Here is an 18,784-nt window from a genome sequence, read left to right as displayed (position 1 = left end):
TCCGCCCCACCCCTCCCTAGATAACAGACACGCAACACTCTGGCGCAGATTACAGACACACTCTCCCCTCGCCCCTTACCCTAAACAATATCATCCCTCCTTCCCTACTCCGGCATGCGCCCTATGTCCAGAACCCTTCGCTTCTTCCCTCCACATCCTTTCCCTCTGCCCGGCGGACCCTCCCCCGCGGGACCTAGAGAACCTCAAGACCACGGAGGACTGGGAGACCCTGCTGCGCTCGGAGGACCCGGCCGTTCAGACTATCGCCACCGGCCGGGCTGCCAGTGTTATGGACCTCAGGAACATAAACACTTGAGTGGAGTGGGGTCGTGCGGGGACCCTGGGGCGTGCCCAGAATTCCTTTTGTAATAAACTTTTCTCTCTCTCTCTCTTCTGCATATCTGCAATTCTTTTGTTGTTGTTAAGGTATTCTTTCGTTTTTAATCAAACCGGGATCCGCTAGGTGGCGCCGCCCTGGTTAGCTGGCTGCCTACCGCGCTCTGCTTTAACCTGCCCCTGGCCTGGTCCAGGGCCTCGCCCGCCCCTGGATTTACACTCCATCGCTTCAGGAAGGCTCCCGAAGCACGTGGAAACCATCGGCATCACGGCCCGCTGCCGAACTGGCCCTCCAAGCGTCTCCAAAACTGTGAAGCGGCGCGGCGCCTCGCTAAACCTAACGCGCCGCGCCTCCACCGCCGCAATGCGGCGTCTGACCAAGCCCCTGCAGCCCAGACCCACCGATGCCGCCACCGTGGGGCCTGTTCCACCCACGTCGACAGCCGTCTCTCAAACGGGTACGTTCAACGCCGCCCACGCAACCGAGCACATTCCTGCCGCACTGCACGCCTTGAGCGACGCTGGGAGCACCGGATCGACGGCCGCGGCGCAGCCGGCAGCGTTCGTCGTCGGCGCAGCGTCCACACCTAGCCAACTCCACGCTCTAAGGGACGCCAAGAGCTTCGGGGCCACAGACGCGTCGCAGCCGGCTGCGTTCGTCGCCGCCACTGGAGCCGCTGCACCTACTCCAGCCAAAGGTCCCACTGACACCAAGACTTCCAGCCCGGCAACCGCGTCGCACATTGAGACTCCGGCTGAGGACTCAAACATGGACCTTACGACGTCCCCGGCAGACGACACTCCTTCCCAGGAAATCGGCTGGACCACCATCGGTGCCAACCGTAAGCCTGCCACCGCAGCAAGACTCCGCGCCGAGTTCATCACAGTTGCCATCCAGCTTCCCCCTGGAACCCTCACCCCCCAGCTACCTCTCTACGACGTACTCGCCGCAGTCGCCTCCGCTGCACAACTTTCCTCGAAGACCAGTGCCGACATCACTCTTCAGGCCAGGCCAGCCCAAAGCCTTGTGTTTCTAAAGACTCATCCTCCTCTCACCGCCCACCTCCTACTCTCTGTCACGCATCTTCAGCTTCATGGTAAGCCTGTCACCATCAAAACTTACACCCCCCATCCTCCCATCTCATGCCTCGGCGTCATCCATAACGTCGGGGGCCACTTCACTCCTGATGACCTCATGCATGACCTGGAATCTTTCAAAACAGATATTCTCGCTGCTCGCATGATGGGATCCACTCAGTGCTCATAACGTTCGCTGGTACCATCATCCCCCACTTTGTTTATTTCAAACGCGTTGCCTTCCGGTGCCGTCCTCATAAACCTAAGCCTCCCACCTGCACCCGTTGTCTCACTGTAGGCCATCGCGCCCACCAATGCCCCCAGCACAGCGTTCCGGCCAAGTGCCGTCGCTGTGCTGCTCCTCTATCCGCTGACCCTTCCGCTCATGTGTGTGCCCAGCCCTGGTGCGTTCATTGCCAGGAGAACACCCACCCCTCCCTCGACCCCACTTGCCCCTTCATCCTTGCTAAGCTACGCCAGTGTACTAAAGCTGCATACCTCCGACGCCTAGCTTTGCGCCGGGCCACTCAACCCACCACCCCTTCCTCCTCCCCCGCCTCCTTCTCCTCCTCTAATCATGAATCTCCATCATCTCCGATCACGTCACCACCAGGCTCCTACGCCGCCATAGTTAAGGGATCCTCGGTGCCAGCGTCCCTCTCTTCCACTACACCACCCTCTCCATCCTTGACTGACGAGAACCGCTCCTTCGACCTCCGGCTCTCAATGCTGGAACGCCAGCAGCGAGAGCAGCAGCGCATTTCCCACGATCTACAGCAGCAGATACATGCCTTGACTCAAACCATAGAGTTTCTTACTATTACCTAGAGGGAAAGCTGGCAAGCCGTCTATGGGAGTTTGCATGGAGACCCCACGTGACCACCTCAGCCACCATGGGCGCTCAAAGCATCATGGGGCGGTGAGCTACTTGTTGCGGAACTGTAACTTTTGGCCAAAAAATAATAAAAAAATAAAGCTGTTTGATAGCTACAAACGTCCTAACATTCAATATCTTGTCTAATGATTGCAACAAACGAGCAGAAAAGCATTTAAGTGCAAAGTTTGCCTAAAATAAGACATGACTAGCTTTCCTATTGGCCAAGTGATGAACACTAAAAAAACTAATATTTCGTAATTAACAGGCGCACTTTTAAAAGTAAATATGTTTACAAAAAAAATGTTGTTGTTTAGATACTTTAACAGGTTTTTTAATGGCATTTCGGAAGAGTAAAACCTTTTATTGGCGTCGTGTGTCGTCGCGTCTTCACTACTATGGTTTTTGCACACTGCGTTCGCGCGAAAGTCGTCTGCGCACACACGAACTACGTTTTCGGAATGAAACGCCTTAGTACTGCCACTCTGTGTTCCCGAAAAACTACGACTGTGCCGCAACAAGTAGCTCACCGCCCCATGATGCTTTGAGCGTCCATGTTGGCTGAAGTGCAGCGCCGCCAGCTTTCCCTCTAGGTAGTAGTAAGAAACTCTATGACTCAAACCCTCCAGACAACCACCTCCTCTCTTACCTCCCAGCTTAGCAAGCTAAATGAGCACCTTGCCACGTTCACCACTCCTTCCTCCAGCGCCCAGGTCGCCCCTTTGGGTGACCTTGTAGAAACCACCACACAGGCACATCACACTCGCTTGGTTCAGCTGGAAACTTCGGTTCTCCAGATCCTCACCACCCTCCAAGCACAATCAAAGCAATTGGAATCCTTCGCATCCATGCTCCAATCCGTCCATGAGTCACTGCCCCCGGCAAAAAAGAAGGAACGCGTACCATCGCGTTCCTCTCCACTATCATAATGGCGTTTGGCGAGGACCTCGAGATTGTGCAGTGGAACTGCCGAAATCTTTGCCACAATAAGACCCCCCTCCACCAGTATCTACTCACCCGCCCCTCCCTACCTCATTTTCTCCTTCTCCAGGAGACCCGGACGGCCCGCAATGTCCCAGGCTACCGCGCCTACCATGCCACTACGGCCACACCACTTGCGTCTATTTATGTACGCAGTGACGTGCTCGTAGAGCAAATTGACATCCCCTCCACCCTCCTTAAATATTTAGTTGGTGTGGTTTATTACCACCCTTCTTCCCGCATCTCACTCGTCCTTTTGTCTTTTTACAACCCCCCTGTCACTTCCTCTTTATTCTCTGCTCTGTGCAAATTCCTTCACTCTCTTTCTTCTACCTCCCATCTCCTCTTTGGTGGTGACTTTAATGCCCCTCACACACTCTGGGGCTACCCACAAACCCTCAAACCCGGCCGCCTCCTCCACTGTCTGGCCCAGGAACGCCACCTCACCCTTCTTAATACTCCTGGCTCTCCTACTCGAGCGGGCACTGCCTCACAACGCCCTACGACACCCGACCTCACTTTCTCTCGGGGTTCACTTTCCTTTCACTGGCAGGTGACAGCCAAAACTCTTCTAAGTGACCACTTTCTAATCCATATCACCACCTCTCTCTCCCACATCCCTCGCTGTCATCCGATTATTCACACTGACTGGCATGCTTTTCGCACTAATCTCGCCTCCGACTTCTTTCAATCCTACGACGACTGGACGTCGCGCATCTCTGCAGCGCTCACGTCCAGTAGCCGTCGCGTTCGCTCTCGTTACCCAATCCAAGACCCAGATCCTCACCTTCTCCGTTTATGGCGTCGCCGTAAACGTCTTCAACGCTCCTTTCGCTCCCAACCACACAATGCCCAACTTTGCTCCCGGATCACTGCTTTGCGGGCCGAGATCGTCGCCCACTGCGCCTCCCTCGAGCACTCCCGTTGGAGTGCTCTTTGTGATGGCCTTGATTCTGCATTGCACTCGCCATCCGCATGGTCTCTCTTTAAATCCCTCCTTGGCACTAAGCCTGGCCTTGCTCCCACTCTAGCTAAAGCCCTCACTCAGGGGACTCCCCCCGAAGTTTTTGATCAACTCGCCTCTCTCTACCTCCCGCCCCCTCTGGCACCCTCCTACCCGGTGTACTCGGGTGGACCTAACCCCGATCTGGACCAATGCTTCACTCTCCGGGAGCTCGAATCTGCTCTGGCTGCTAATTCTACACGCTCGGCTCCCGGTGAGGATGCCATTACATACACCACACTTCGCAACCTTCCTGACTGCGCCAAAGAATTCCTCCTTCAAACCTACAATGATGCCTGGGAGAGCGGCTGCTTGCCGAGCTCCTGGACATCCTCCCTTATTTCTATGATTCCAAAACCGGGCAAACCTCCCTCTCTCTCTAACCTCCGCCCAATCTCCCTGACGTCGTGCGTTGGTAAGACCCTTGAGCGAATGGCTCTGACTCGCCTCTCTGATTTTCTTGAGGCACGGGAGTTCTTCCCCCATTCTCTCATTGGCTTCGGACGCCGCGTCTGCGCAGAGGACATGTTTCTGATTCTCCAGCAAACGTTCCTGTCCCCTACACCTACTCAAATTTACGCACTTGTGACCGTCGATGTTCGCAAGGCCTTTGACGGTGTCTGCCACGATCACATCCTTTCTCAACTCGCCTCTTTGAATTGTGGCTCCCGCATGTACTCCTATATCCGCTCATTCCTCTCTAAACGTGTGGCTCGCTTTCGAGTAGATACCCACTTGTGTAACGCACACCACCTCACCCGTGGCACTCCTCAAGGTGCTGTTCTCTCTCCTACCCTTTTCAATCTCGCTATGACCCCTCTCGCCTCCCAGCTAGCTGAAATTCCCGACCTGCATCATATATATTACGCCGATGACATCACTCTCTGGTGTTCATCTGGCTCTCCCGGTCACGTACAGGACACCCTGCAACGTGGCCTAGATCTCATCTACTCCTTTCTCACCACCGCTGGCCTCTCTCCTGCTCCTGAGAAATCCGAGCTTCTCCTTCTCAACCATTCCTCCTACCAACGCTCACACAACCACTTCGTCTCTCTCCACCTTTCTGGCTCTCCCATTCCTGTCGTCACACAGTGCAAAGTTCTTGGCTTCCCTTTGCATGCGGCTAAGAATGTGCAGTCCCTTCACCGCGCTGTCACCACCTGCCACTCTGTAACTCACCTCCTGCGGCGCGTGGTCACTCGACGCTCAGGTCTCCACGAGGCTCACGCGTGCCGAGTTGCCCACGCGCTGGCCCTCAACAAGGTCTTGTACTTTGCACCCTACGCTTCCTTCACTCAGACTCAACTTAACGCTCTCGAGACTGCCCTTGTGGGCCTCTACAAGGCAGCTCTCAACCTCCCTATCACTACCTCTACCACTAAGCTCTTTGCCACAGGCCTCTTCCATCCTCTTCGTTCTCTTCTCAGTCTCCATCGTGACTCGCAGCTTGCCCGGCTTTCCCTTACCCGTCAGGGTCAGTGGTTATTGACTCAAGCGGGTATCTCGCCCATTCCAATCTCCCCGTTTACCTCTCCTATTCCCACCCCCGCCCCCAATCTTCGTATCCTTCCCATCCCGACCAACATGTCCCCCGTCCTGCACGCCGGACGTCGCCATGCGGCCGCACAGCACCATTCCCCTCTCTTTGATACCCAGGGTGTAGCTTACACGGATGCCTCCTGCGTGGCTCCTCGAGGTTCCTGCGGCTACGCCCTGTACCATCCACACCTCCCTGCTCCTGAAACCCACACCAGCGGGCCGTATCTACACCCTCCAGACGCATTGTCCCTCGAGGTCCTCGCCATTGCGCATGCCCTCCAGTCATGTTCCCTCCTTCCCTCTCTCCAAGAGTACACAGTCTATTCGGACTCACAAGCCGCTATACACCACATACAGAAACGCACCCTGACCCCTTCTCTCCAACAGGAGGTCGAACGAGCGGTCTCCGCACTGCAGCCTTCCATCGTTTTCCTCCGCTGGGTCCCTGGGCATTCAGGGATTGACGGCAATGAGCTGGCCCATCAGCTCGCCCGCGACACACTTTTCCGGGCACCGTTGATCCCCTGGCCCAAGCCCTCGGAGGACGGTGGGAGACTCACCCTTCGCCGCACCATAAAAGAGGTCTACCTTGAGCTCCGCCTCGACAAACGCCTTTACCCTCCCCCTCATCCATCACTCACGGTGCCGGAGTCTCGCCTTCTTCGGCACATTCAGATGAATGCAGTTATCACCCCGTCCCGCCTCTTCCTCTATCGCTATCGATCGGACCCTTCCTGTCCCAACTGCCCCTGTATCTATGCGGACCTGGCCCATTGCCTCTTCTATTGCCCGGCTGCTCAGCAGTCGGGTTCCTTCCCCCCACCCTCTCTATCCATCACCACCTGGCTCGACTGGCTTGGCGCTGAAGGGGAAGAAGAACAGCGGCTTCTGGTCGCCCAGGCGGTCGAAATGCTCGGCCTGTAAATTATGGTCGATTAAAAGTCTTTACTACTACTACTACTAATCAAACCGCGTTTTACTTTGTCATTGAGGATAGCTCTGTAACTTGGCTATTATATGCGGAAAAAGAGCAGTATATTTAAACATATGGGTCAAAATATTTTTACACACACCACTTGGATATGGCCTGTTTCCTGTGTTGTGCTAAATTTAGAACGTGTTGATTCACAAAGTGACAGAAAATAGTACTGCCTCAAGAGTTAGATTTGTTGTGGTGCACAAATGTATATGAAGGCAATACAGAGGCGAGTCAGCTTGTCTCTCTTTCCCTGCTCATCTAGAAGAGCACAAGCTGCTCAGGCAGGATTTTCATGCAGCCGTGTAAAGAGAGTTCCAAGCTGTGGGAGCGTCAAGTAAGAATGCAGAGAAATTTGTACAACGCAAGGAAAAAATATTCTATAAATGAGACAGGACAATGAAGAATGTTGACCCAAGAGTGTTAGCGAGAAATGGTTTATTCTGGAAACAGCCAGTGGCCCCCTTGCCCGAAGGCGCAGCCAATCCCGTTGTTAAACCTTTCAGGAAAGCATCCTGAAATGACTTCACAGTCTTGTCCTGCCAGACGCATTCTTTTGTGTGCCCTGCGTTGACCCAGGTTTCATCTAGGTAGATGATGCACCTGTAAATGCGAAAGAACCGAGTGCACGAGTTAATGCTATTAAGTTGTGTTTAGGTTTATTGGGGTTTAACGTCCCAAATCAACTCAGGCTATGAGAGACGCCGTAGTGAAGGGCTCAGAAAATTTCGACCACCTGGTGTTCTTTAACGTCCACTGACATCGCACAGTATACGCGCCTCTATAATTTCGCCTTCATCGAAATTCAGCCGCCGCGGCCGGGATCGAACCCGCGTCTTTCGGGTCAGCAACCGAGCGCCGTAACCACTGAGCCATCGCGGCGGGGTAAATGCTATTAAGTAAACAAGCATACTGCAGCATGTAAGCAGGCAACGCACTGCAACAAACACACTGCTGACCACTGTTTCACAAATAGCCGCTCAAAGACAATCGAGAAAAAGAATTATCTCGGCTTTATTGCTCCCTTGTTCGCGATTATATTTCGCGCCCAGGCGGCATTTGGTAGCCAGTTTATATTCACTGTATGTTCATTGCATGGGTTACTTGACTAATTCGGTAACATTTGAAATCTCTTCACTTGTGGCGACTGCAAACCAAAAATTCCCAACGTTCGAATCAGTAGCGCCGGTAACTCGCACCACTGGAGCAGCGGGCAGTGTACGGTGGGTGTTTATTCGTTCCTAACGGTGACCACGAGATGGCACTACCCATTGCGGTGCTACGACATTTTTTGGCAGTTTTGCTGCTTTTGCTTGCCGCACCAATTCGGATTTAGCGATTAAATCTGACCCATGCAGACACGTGCCCCACCCAAACGTAGCGCAAAACTGGCCGTGTAACGTCACCTCTGCGCAAAAGGTCCGCAGCAGCAACGTGGTTAAGACGATTTCCTTTAAATGTGTCATTCTCAAGCAGCAATCACTGTTACGACTACGAGGTTGCAACGCTAACATCAAGCTCTATATGAAGCCAGTCTAAACGTGCTGCGTAAGAAAACAAGCAAGGAACGACTCGAACCTGCCCTGTCCTCGGAAATCCTTGATCACCCGCAGGTAAGTACCTGTAACGCCAGGCAGTGATGTAACTTCACTCGATTAGCGCAAGGTTCCGTTTTCTTTTTTTCGAATGTGAATCCGATGTCCTTCATCAGCCTCCACAACGTCGTTTTCTTGAAGTTCGGCAGGTCGTCGTCCTCATTGACAGCCTTTAGCACACTGTCCAGTGTTGGGACTTCCCTCTTCGCGTACATACTGTCCGCTTTCAGACTAGAGATGTAAAATTTCAGGAAAATTTGAATGGAGTGAAAAAAACCGTTTTTTTCAGGGTTTTTTTCATGAAAAACTGGAAATTTTGCAAAACATGACAAAAACAGATCGATTTGCAATAGCACAACAATCAATAATAATGCTCCGAAGTTCAGTCGAATATGCAGTTATAGACGTCATATTGTGAAACGAACTTCTGGTTCTATTGCACCGAGAAGATAAATAATGATTTGCACTTCATGTGAATATGGAGGTATAAATATCATATTTGTGGAACGAACTTCTTGTTCTATTGCACCGAGAAAGGGAGCATGAAAACTAATCTATAAGTCACTCCATATGGGACTCAGAATCACTGTCGCTGGATGTGGCACTACGCGTAGCAGCATGGATTGAAGCTGCGTCCACAGCTAGGTTCGACTGCACATACACAAGCTTTCGAACGCGTTCCCCTGAAATCCTGTTGCGAATCCTTGTATGGACATTCCCGAAACGTGACCAGTTTGTTCGCAGCTGGCGGATGATAGTGGTATCTGCAGCAGTCGGCAAGCCCGACGAGTTAGCGACTGGTTGGGGTAAAGGCCTTGCCACCAGGTAGATAGGGTCACGTGCTTCGCTGAAGACCCCTGTCCTATACCAAATTCCTGCGAATGTTCTGTACTCTGCTATGTTGGAAATCAAGAAGCTAGGCTTGTATTTAGCTAAAACCGCTTACATGCACAGCAGCCTATGTTATTTATGCCGTGTGTGTAGCGCTGTAGAATTTGCAGCCGTTTTGTTCTACTTCAGCCGTGAGTTCAAGTATTAGTGTGTTTTTAAGTCAAGCCTGGATCTTATATGTGACCTGGCCTTCAACCCGCGTACTCGTAGCACAAACGTTTTAAAAAGCACTACCTGGCACCGGCGATGACGACTGCCGTCGAATCGTTCAAAGATGCACGCTGTAATTGTTTTCAACGCAAAAACAAAAACCTAAACTAAAAGCAAGCAATCGTAAAACCTTGAAATTGCATTGTGAAATTTTCAATGTTTTTTTCCATTTTCCCTCGTCTGAAAAAAACGAAAAAAACCGGTTTTTTTCCAAAATTGCAGTGTTTTTTTCAGGCCTTCACATCTCTATTTCAGACGGATGGCATGGACTGTGAAGCTTTCATTCTTGACTGTTCGCGAGCTTGAAATCTTCACGTCACGAGGTATTTTCTTCGGAGACGCCACAGGCCCGAAAAGAAGCTCCGTCTTGATTTTGGCAACGCTACGGGAGGTACTCCGGTGACCTCGCTCACAGCACTCAGTACTTCCCGAACAGACTTCTCCGGAAAACGGATCCTGGTACGGGAGTGCCTTGACAGCTTGTATGCACGAACCTTCGCGAAAATGCGTACAGGAGAGGTGGCTGCGGCCGCTGAGCAGGACGCCATTTTCTCAAAAGTGAAAGGGAGCCGGGCGGAAAGAGTAAACACGGCCAGGGTTGCCGTGGGAAAATGGGAAAATACGACAAGCGCAAAATACAAAATCACAGATCTCGATCCATTCGCTCGCAATAGCAGCGTTTTTGTCACGCTGATGACAAAAATATTATTCACGAAGCCTGCCAGCAAAGCATTTCTTATTTTCCGCTCACCACAAGCAACGCACTATTTTGTGTCACGGATGCAGGTTGCGCAAAAAGGAGCGCTAGCTTTGGCAGCGTTGCACCTGATGTATGAAACGGAGTATAGAGCTTCAGGTGGTCTAAGTGTACCATTTCACCGCCGCGGTGACGATCAGGCGCAGGCCTGAGGGGCTCGACGAGATAATTGACTGGGGACGTTTTCTGAACAACGCGACAGGATCCTATGTATTTGATAAGCAGTTTCGTAGACTGGCTGGAAGAGGGCACCCAAAGCCAAACCAAGGATTCGGGGCGATAAGAAGGCGGTAGACGGGTAGAAGCGGCACGTGTGCTTTTCTGAAGTAACTGGTCGTGAGATGTCAGGGAACGGATGAGTTGACGGCACTGTTCGGCATTCGTTGCTGCTGAGCGAAAGCTGTAAAATCGGCATTATCTTGGGGGTAAGGGAGTGTATATGGCATCTATGAGGGAGGAAGGCTCCCGGCCGTAGACAGCGCCCGTGTCTGTGTCTTCTTCCTTCGTGTTTTCGTCCCGTTCCTTGCGCTGTTATTTCATCATGGATTACCAACTAGCCCGGCATCTTGCACGTAGAGAAGAAAATATGGGGAAAAACCAGTAGTTGCTTGCGTTGCAGGGTTGCAAGGGCAGGTAACGAAGGATAGAACACGGTCCGTGTTTGAGTCATTGGAAGAAATATACTTCGCCATCATGTCGCCGAGGGTCCGGTTAAAGCGCTCGGTCATGCCGTTCATCTGCGGATGGTACGAAGGCGTTGTGCGGTGAACGATATGACACGCCCGAAGAAGGGATTCCACGATGCCGGACAAGACGCGACCCCGATCGCTGAGCAATTCCTGAGGCTCATCGTGACGAAGACTGATGTTCTGAAGTATGAAACTGGCGACGTCAGAGGCTGTGGCAGCTTATAACGGAATAGTTTGCGCAAAGCGAGTGAGATGATCAATGACGGCAATGATCTAACCGTGCCCGACGGAAGTACTGAGAAGAGGGCGATAAAGGTCGATTCCAACACGGTCGAATGGCCGGGCTGGAGTCGGTAAAGGCTGCAGAGGCGCAGATGAGTGCAGTGGTGGGTTCTTGCGACGCTGACATTCCAGGCAAGAGCGGACGTACTCGCGGGACGCACGCATGCCCTGTCAGTGATACCGAAGACGCAGACGACTAAAAGTTCTCAGCAGACCGGCTTGGGCGCATTGCGGGTCGACGAGATAACTGACGAAAATGGCGGAATGGAGATGCTGGGAAATCGCGAGCAGACATTTGCGACTACCTGGTAGGTAGTTCCAACGATACAGCAGCTGCTCACGAACGGCAAAGTGATGGGCTTGACGACGGAGCGCTCTTGGAGGGGGGTGCACTGAAAGTTCGGCTAATCATGTTGGGAACAGCGCTAACACAGGACGGAGCGAGAACACAACACAGGCGCGAAGTATCGACTGGCGGTTGGCTATGAAATCCAGCACAGAAGAGATCTAAGGAACTTTGCGCTGCTCAGGAACTTTGCGCTGCGCTGCTCCGCTTTTGTGAGCATACAACTGACGTAAGGAGCTACATACTCATTGAATTCATGTTTCCGCTGAGCAAGAACGGCACCCAGACCAATGGCGGTAGCGACCGCGTGGAGTTGTGTAGGGGCGGAAGGATCCAAATGGCGCAAGATCGTAGGGGAGGTTAGAAAATCGCGCAGCGTTGCAAAAGCTTCGTCGCACGCAGGATACCAGGTCGACGAGCCGTGGCTGCCTTCGAGAAGTTGTGTCAATGGGGCAATAATGGCAGCAAAATTCCGGATGAAGCGGCGAAAATGCGAGCAATGTCCAGTAATGCTTCTGACTTCTTTCAGGGATGGGAGCTTCCGGAAATCAGTCATTGGCCAGAGCTTGGCAGGGTCCCGGAGGACACCGTTCTTGGACACGGCGAGGCCAAAGTTGGTCAGCTGTCGGGCTCCAAAGAGACACTTTTTCAAGTTGAGCTGCAGGCCAGTGTCAGTGAGACATTGAAGAACACTCTAGACGTATCAGATGCGATTGAAAGCCCTGCGAGAAGATGGAAACATCGTCCACCTAACAGAGGCAAGTGTGCCATTTCAGCCCGCGGAAGATGTTGTCCACCATCCGTTGTTGGGATGCCACAAGCAGGTGGCATCGAGCTACCGTGACCAAATACGCTGTTTTTCGGCGAAGACGCAAGAGCCGGTGGCGTTTGTGCGGTTTCTGGCCACGGCGATGCCCTGAACAAAGGCAGCTAACCCCCTTCGCATGTGATGCTGAATGCGGCGCTCCTCCCGCACGGCGCTGTCCCATGGATCGACTGAGGAGACACCGAGCACCGGCGGCGACGGCGGCTGCAATCCATCGCCCGCTTGTGCCATAGCAGCCCGGCCAAGCGTGGGTGGGTACGGCTAATTTGTCCTTCCCTCCTGAAGCGTTCACCAGTATGAGCCGTCTGGTCTCATGTTTCACACGGCAGATTCGCCGCTTAGCAGCCAACGACGCTTTGGGTACTTCGGGTCCGGTCGGCCCGCTGGAAACCGCAGTCCGCGACTGCAAGGCGCCAAGCTTCCTCCTCGCCAGTGCGTGTTTCTGTGAGATGTGCGTCGTCACGTGGTGATGGCTGAGCCTATGAAGAGGCTGGAGGCCCATTAGACGCTCGACGAGCAGCCGGATTCCCCACCGCCGCTGCCAACGGCCGAATGTTGCCAGAAGAGGTCGCCAGTTTCTTGCCAAATGATCCCAAACATTGAAAAGGAAAACAGATCAATGGCTTCACTATCCAGTTCTTGGCGTTAAAGGCTTGCAGACACAGGTCGTACGGCAGCCGCAGGTGTTTCAGAGCAAGCACGGATCAACCTGCAATGCGCAGAAGGCCAGCGTTATCGACGTGTTGCTCGAGCCGCCGTCGCTGCCGACAGCACTTGAAGTGGTCGGTTGTAGTGACGGGTCCGGGCGTCAAGGGTCTTTTCGATGGTTGAAGCTTCAGCTACAAAGTCGTCGACGGTTTTTGGAGGATCTCGGATCAGGCCGGCGAAGAGTTGCTCCTACGCGCCACGCATCAGGTAGGAGAGCTTCTTCATTCATGTCAGGGTTGGGGCGCCTGAAAAGGCGTTTAATATCTTCAACGTACGCAGTCACGGTCTCGTTTGGGCATTGAAATCTTGACTGCAGCAGGACCTCCGCTCTTTCCTTACGTACGACGCTAGTAAACGTACCCAGTAGCTGCTTCTTGAAGGTCGTCCAGTTCGTGAGGGAATGTGCGTGGTTTTCAAACCATGTTCTGGCAGGGCCGTCCAATGCAAAATAAACGTTTCGAAGCTTAGTGCTGTCGTTCCAGGCATTCAGCGCTGCCACATAGTCGTACGTGTCCAGCCAGTCTTTACATATTGGTGTGGTTCTCCACGAAAAGTCGATGGCTCACGATGCTGGCAAAGCACGACCGGCGTTGGCTGCGCACCCGGTTCCATCGTGAGGGGCATAGCTGGATTGCAGGTCAGCACCTCCAACACATGTCATGTTGTGGTGACTGTAGTCCGGCGAACAGGAAAACAGCGAGAATGGCTCCTAAACGAAACTGTTTATTTGGGCTGACTTGCGCCCGCAAAGAACTGAATCACTTGGCGGCAGCGTAGCAACAATCGTTCTCAGCGATCGTCGAACAGAATCCCGGCTGCTCTCGGCCATGCTCTTTTTAAAGCTGATAGCGAACTTTCGAGACAAAAAATGAAAAGCTACTAAAACAATCTGGAACAACGTAGAATCGGCGCCGCCTGGATGTGATCACTAGAGATAAATCTTGGCGCGTCTTGCATCACAAAGCGATAAAGCGACGCACCGGCCGCTCTGATGAATGAACAAACACCCACTACAAACAATCGCGGCAATATACGATGCAAAGCCGGCTCCTGCTCTGTAGTTGCAATGCGGTTTCACCATTGTTTCACCGGATCCTCACCGGAAAAAGCCATAGGGATTTTTCTTAACAGGCAACTGCACCACTTTTTGAGAATTTCGCGATATTCAAGGATACAAATCGATACAGGCTGTAGGTAAAGCATGGCGAGGGTTTTCACTAGCATTTATAATAGTGACGAAATCGACGATTGAACTTCGCGCGTCTCCTCGATGCACCAAAAAATGCGAAGAAGTTGAGTGTGACATCACGGAAGGTAGGATTTTAAATTACCGCTGTCGTCAGTTACACCCTGCCGCAGCCGAATGACGTCACTACGCTCGCCACCACCTCGCCAATTGTGCGCATGCACGGCGCGCACTACACCGGATGCGCGAGGAGGCTGCGTTGCCGTATAAATACAGAGTGATACAGCCACGGGGTATATCTGCTTGCCATGGAAAAGGAGAGTCGGACCGCTGCCGAGCGGCTCTGGAGACTGGAGAATCTCATCTCGTCCGACTTTGAAGTTGCGACCTGGCGGCTGGCCGCTGAGCACAGGAAGATCGACGAACGGCGCAAGGCCAAGCGAGAGGCTTAGACGCCGGAGCAAAGAGAGGAGCGCCTGGCGGAGCGGCGTGCCCTGGCCTTGCTGGAACGCGATGCGCCGTGGGAGGGCGACGTCGCCCGCCGTGTAACCGATCACTTGCTTAGACTGAGTGAAAGTGCGAGTGCGGCTCCGACGCTGGAGGTGGCCTTTAGGAACAATTCCTTTGCCTTTACCTCTCGCTACGTATATCCTGGCATAGCTGAGCTAAGCCGCTGCCAATTTGTTGCGACCAATTTGGACCGAAAAAGATATCCGACTCATTGGAGGGCCGTATTTCCTTACCTCAAGGCACTACGTTCCCTGTCGCCATGAAGTAAGAAATTGTGAGCTGCGGAGTGCTGACGACATGGCTGCCATGTTAAGCCTAACCGTAAGTAAATAACCTAATAAAAGAATAGTGGCGTCTGACATGTCCAACTCATCCAGCCCGTTACGAATATCCATTAGTTAGATCATGACGTTATCGTCAGCTTCGTTGGAGCTGGCCGCTGGGGCATCAAACACAAGCTGACTATCCTACAATACCAATAAACTCCAGGCTACGCTGCATTTCACTCCTAAAAAGCTCTGGTTATGTTACTTCCTCGCGTGCAAGCCACCGGTCATAACTGCTGTCGCTTTTTATGCATAGATGCGATGAGGTCCCCCCTGTACGCCCTATCGCTCTCACAATGAACAGCGCGTACCCACCACGTCTTTGTTTCCACGCAGGCGCGAGATGACAAGCAACCCGCCCAGGAGCACGTTAACAGGGACGTACCTAGCTGCGCTCCCGTCCTGCCAACTCGGCAATCAGACGACCCCCCAGCCAGCGCTTCATGTTCACCGCCGCCTCGCATTCAGTCGTCTCAGCCCGCCAACCCGAAAAGCGGGCGGGAATCCATAAAGGCACTGAGCGACCTGCTGCTAGACGTCGGCCAGCAAACAACGTCTTCAAAGGTGAGCTGACATTTATTCGGTCGGGGAGTCGGGCTAGGGGAAGAGCGTTCCGCGCGCTGAGTGCCGCGAGGATGTTCGACACAGGCCATTTCTTTTCCACTCCGTCCCTAATTGGCAGCATAGCCGTCATGTCTATGCAGAATGCCACTGATCGAAAAGTGGCCCAGCTTAAGTGCTCTTAAACATTTATGCTCACTATGCTCGCTGTGAAGCTATGGCGGCCTCACCTTCACGAAGCTTTGCAGAGAGGGTCATTGAGATAAATAATCAATGCCGGACATATCTTTGTCACATAGTAGTGCCTTCGGCCATAGGGTGCCACCAATACCCCTCAGTTAGTAAGCAGTATGGAGTGCTTCAACGAGCAGTACCTGTATCAATCAGCCTATGCGGGCATTATGGCGCTGTGAATCCTCTCTGTATACGCAAATTTCACACATCAGAGAAAGCCTACTACCGGGGGCAGCACTCCCTAGAACACCCAAATGGAATCCAAAGCGATCCAGGCTATGAGACACGCCCGCCGTAGTGAAGAGCTACGGAATTTCGGCCACCTGGGGTTCTTTAACGTGCACTGATATCGCACAGCACACGACCTCTAAAATTTCGCCTCCATTGTAATTCGGCTGCCGTAGCAGGGATCGAACCCGTGTCTTTCGGGTCAGCAGCCGAGCGACGTAACCTCTGAGTAGCTCAAAACTTCTGGAACTTTGAAGTTCGACTCCAGTTCTCTCATGTGCGCTACAGAAACCAGGCCACTTCTATTGGTTGACATCGCGCTTACGGGCCACTCCAGACGAGCGTCCTGCAGTCTTCTATCCGTGATAGAGCCCATTCAGACGCGTTGAGATACATAGGTTGACAAGAGCGTGCAGGAAATGAGAGCAGAAAAAGGCGTTGGTTTAAACAGGCTGGACGTAATTTATTTTTGCGATCATACTTAATTTAAGCGGCCATCACTAGTGACCTACGGGGTGCTTCTTGCCCTCGAAGAGATAAATTGCTGTCAGGTAAATTAAATACGCCAGTATTCCTCCCGGCCGCGGTGGCTCAGTGGTTACGTCGCTAGGCTGCTGAACCAAAAGACGTGGGTTCGATCTCTGCCGTGGCGGCCGGGTTTCGTTGGAGGTAAAATTCTAGACGCCCGTATACTGTGCTACGTCACTGCACGTTAAAGCACCCCAGGTGGCCGAAATATCCGTAGCCCTTCACTACGGCGTCACTCATAGCCTGAGTCGGTTTGGGACGTTAAACACCATAAACCAAAACCAAACCAGTTTGCAGCAAGTACTAGTGGACGAAATAGGAGGATAACTTGTAGGGGAGGTTCCATTCTCTGAGGATGCCTTGTCACTGTCACAGCTGTCGCCCACACCCAGGGCCTCGGCTCGGCCCAAACGGAGATGGCCGCTGGAGGCACAGGTACTGGCCGCCATGCTGCTGGGCGGTGCTCTCCTGGTCTTCACCTTCTTCCTGTTCCCTGTGCGACGTCACCAGAGAGCGGTGCATTGCTTGACTAAGTCCTGCACGTACCACAGGTGAAGCACCTCTTGGCAGAGTTACCACAACAATCCCGTTAAATGACATGTGATGCAGCGCTATGTTCAAGGTGCCAGAGCATAGTGTTTTTCACAATTTCGTCGAAATTGAGCGAGTGTGTGTGAAACTCTTTTTGAAGCGTGGTTCGTTCGGAGAGTTTCGCTCGCGAACTGCTGCTGTGCATGAGCGAAGAATCTGGGAGAAAGCACATTTCTCGCTTGTGTCCATGCCTAGCTCTTTCAGGTGCCACCATGTATACAAGCCTTACTTTGAACCGATGGTCCTTTGCGACAATCATTGTGAGGTTTATTCTCTTATTCTGTGCGTAGGGATATGCATTCCGTTTTTCACGCATTTATGACCCCCTAACATACACATCATGCAATCTATTTTCAATGGGTTTCTAGATGCGTCAGCAATATAGGCTGTTATCAACTCTCAAAGTCAACGCTGTTTTCATGATCAGCCAAAGGCAGGCGCCTGGGTTAACACGTTTTGGCGGGCTAGTTGGTTAAGCATCTTGAATAAACAGCGCGAACGAATAAGACGAGCACAAAAGACAAGAAAACGTACACAGCGTGGGTTCAAAGACGTGGGTTCGATCTCTGCCGTGGCGGCTGGGTTTCGTTGGAGATAAAATTCTAGACGCCCGTGCACTGTGCTACGTAAGGAACGACACAGCGCTGTGTCGTTCGTTTTCTTGTCTTTTGTGCTCGTCTTATTCGTTCGCGCTGTTTATTCAAGGCGCCTGGGGCATAAACGTTGCATAAAAAAATTTGAACCGACGCCGAGGCAGCTATCGAGAATCAAGCATTAGCTCTTGGTTTTTCAATTGCTTCATAAAGCGTTTAGCCATTTTTATAACGATTTTGTGTATGCGTTCTTTAACAACTCCCCAGCGCGATCCCTTTTATACCTCCGGCAAGGCGACCCATGCGTAGCGCCGCCTATCGATCGGGTGTTACATCATGATCACCTGGCGGGTATTTGTCTTCGTTATATCCGATACAAAATTGGTTATGTCCTGATTTTACATAACAAACCAAGTATTGCTACCAACGTAATACAGCGCACGAAAAGAAATCGTTTGACACCAACCCTTAACAATCTACGTCCAAATTTTGGTACCAACGTAATACAACACAAGAAAACAAATCTTTCGACACTACCCCAATATTCTACGTCCACATTTTGCTACCAACGTATACAGCACGAAAAAACAAAGCGTTTGACACCAACCCGAACGTTCTACGTCGAATGGTTCGGCCGAAGTGGACGATTGAAAGTTCACGGGAATTGCGGTTTGGGACGTCAAAGGTCGTTGTGGCGAATCTCTATCGCATACTAACTTTCACCCAACTAGTACTTTTGTGCTCCATAACATTCGGTAATGTACAGCACCATCCAAACCCAAATGAAATGTGTGGTGCACAATCTGTATACGAATGAAAGTTATCGTCCGTTGGGGCAACCGAGTGCCGCTGAGTTCCGCAGCTTCCCATCCCCATGGACGGAATGTAGGAGCATCCTCTTTGAAATGGGTCGTGGCAGTTGCCACCATGCCCAGCT

General features: G+C 52.3%; 1 protein-coding gene across 3 annotated transcripts; it reads left to right on the top strand.

Moving 5' to 3' along the window:
• Positions 1-669: 669 nt before the first annotated feature.
• On the top strand, positions 670-17,289 carry LOC149334447 (uncharacterized). 3 transcript variants are annotated; one of them, XM_089556247.1, is made up of 3 exons: positions 670-794; positions 15,449-15,676; positions 17,039-17,289. In XM_089556247.1, the coding sequence occupies exons 1-3, from the start codon at positions 741-743 to the stop codon at positions 17,216-17,218; spliced, it is 462 nt and encodes a 153-aa protein (XP_089412373.1). In that variant the 5' UTR covers positions 670-740; the 3' UTR covers positions 17,219-17,289. The 3 variants fall into 3 exon arrangements, with proteins under 3 accessions (XP_089412373.1, XP_089412371.1, XP_089412370.1); XM_089556245.1 differs by having other exon boundaries at positions 682-1,433; positions 17,056-17,289; XM_089556244.1 differs by having other exon boundaries at positions 682-1,433.
• The last annotated feature ends 1,495 nt before the right edge of the window (positions 17,290-18,784 follow it).

This window comes from Amblyomma mixtum, chromosome 8, assembly GCF_055824585.1.
Source record: "Amblyomma mixtum isolate Tamu chromosome 8, ASM5582458v1, whole genome shotgun sequence".
Lineage (NCBI taxonomy): Eukaryota > Metazoa > Arthropoda > Arachnida > Ixodida > Ixodidae > Amblyomma > Amblyomma mixtum.
This window is presented reverse-complemented; position numbering and strand designations above follow the sequence as displayed.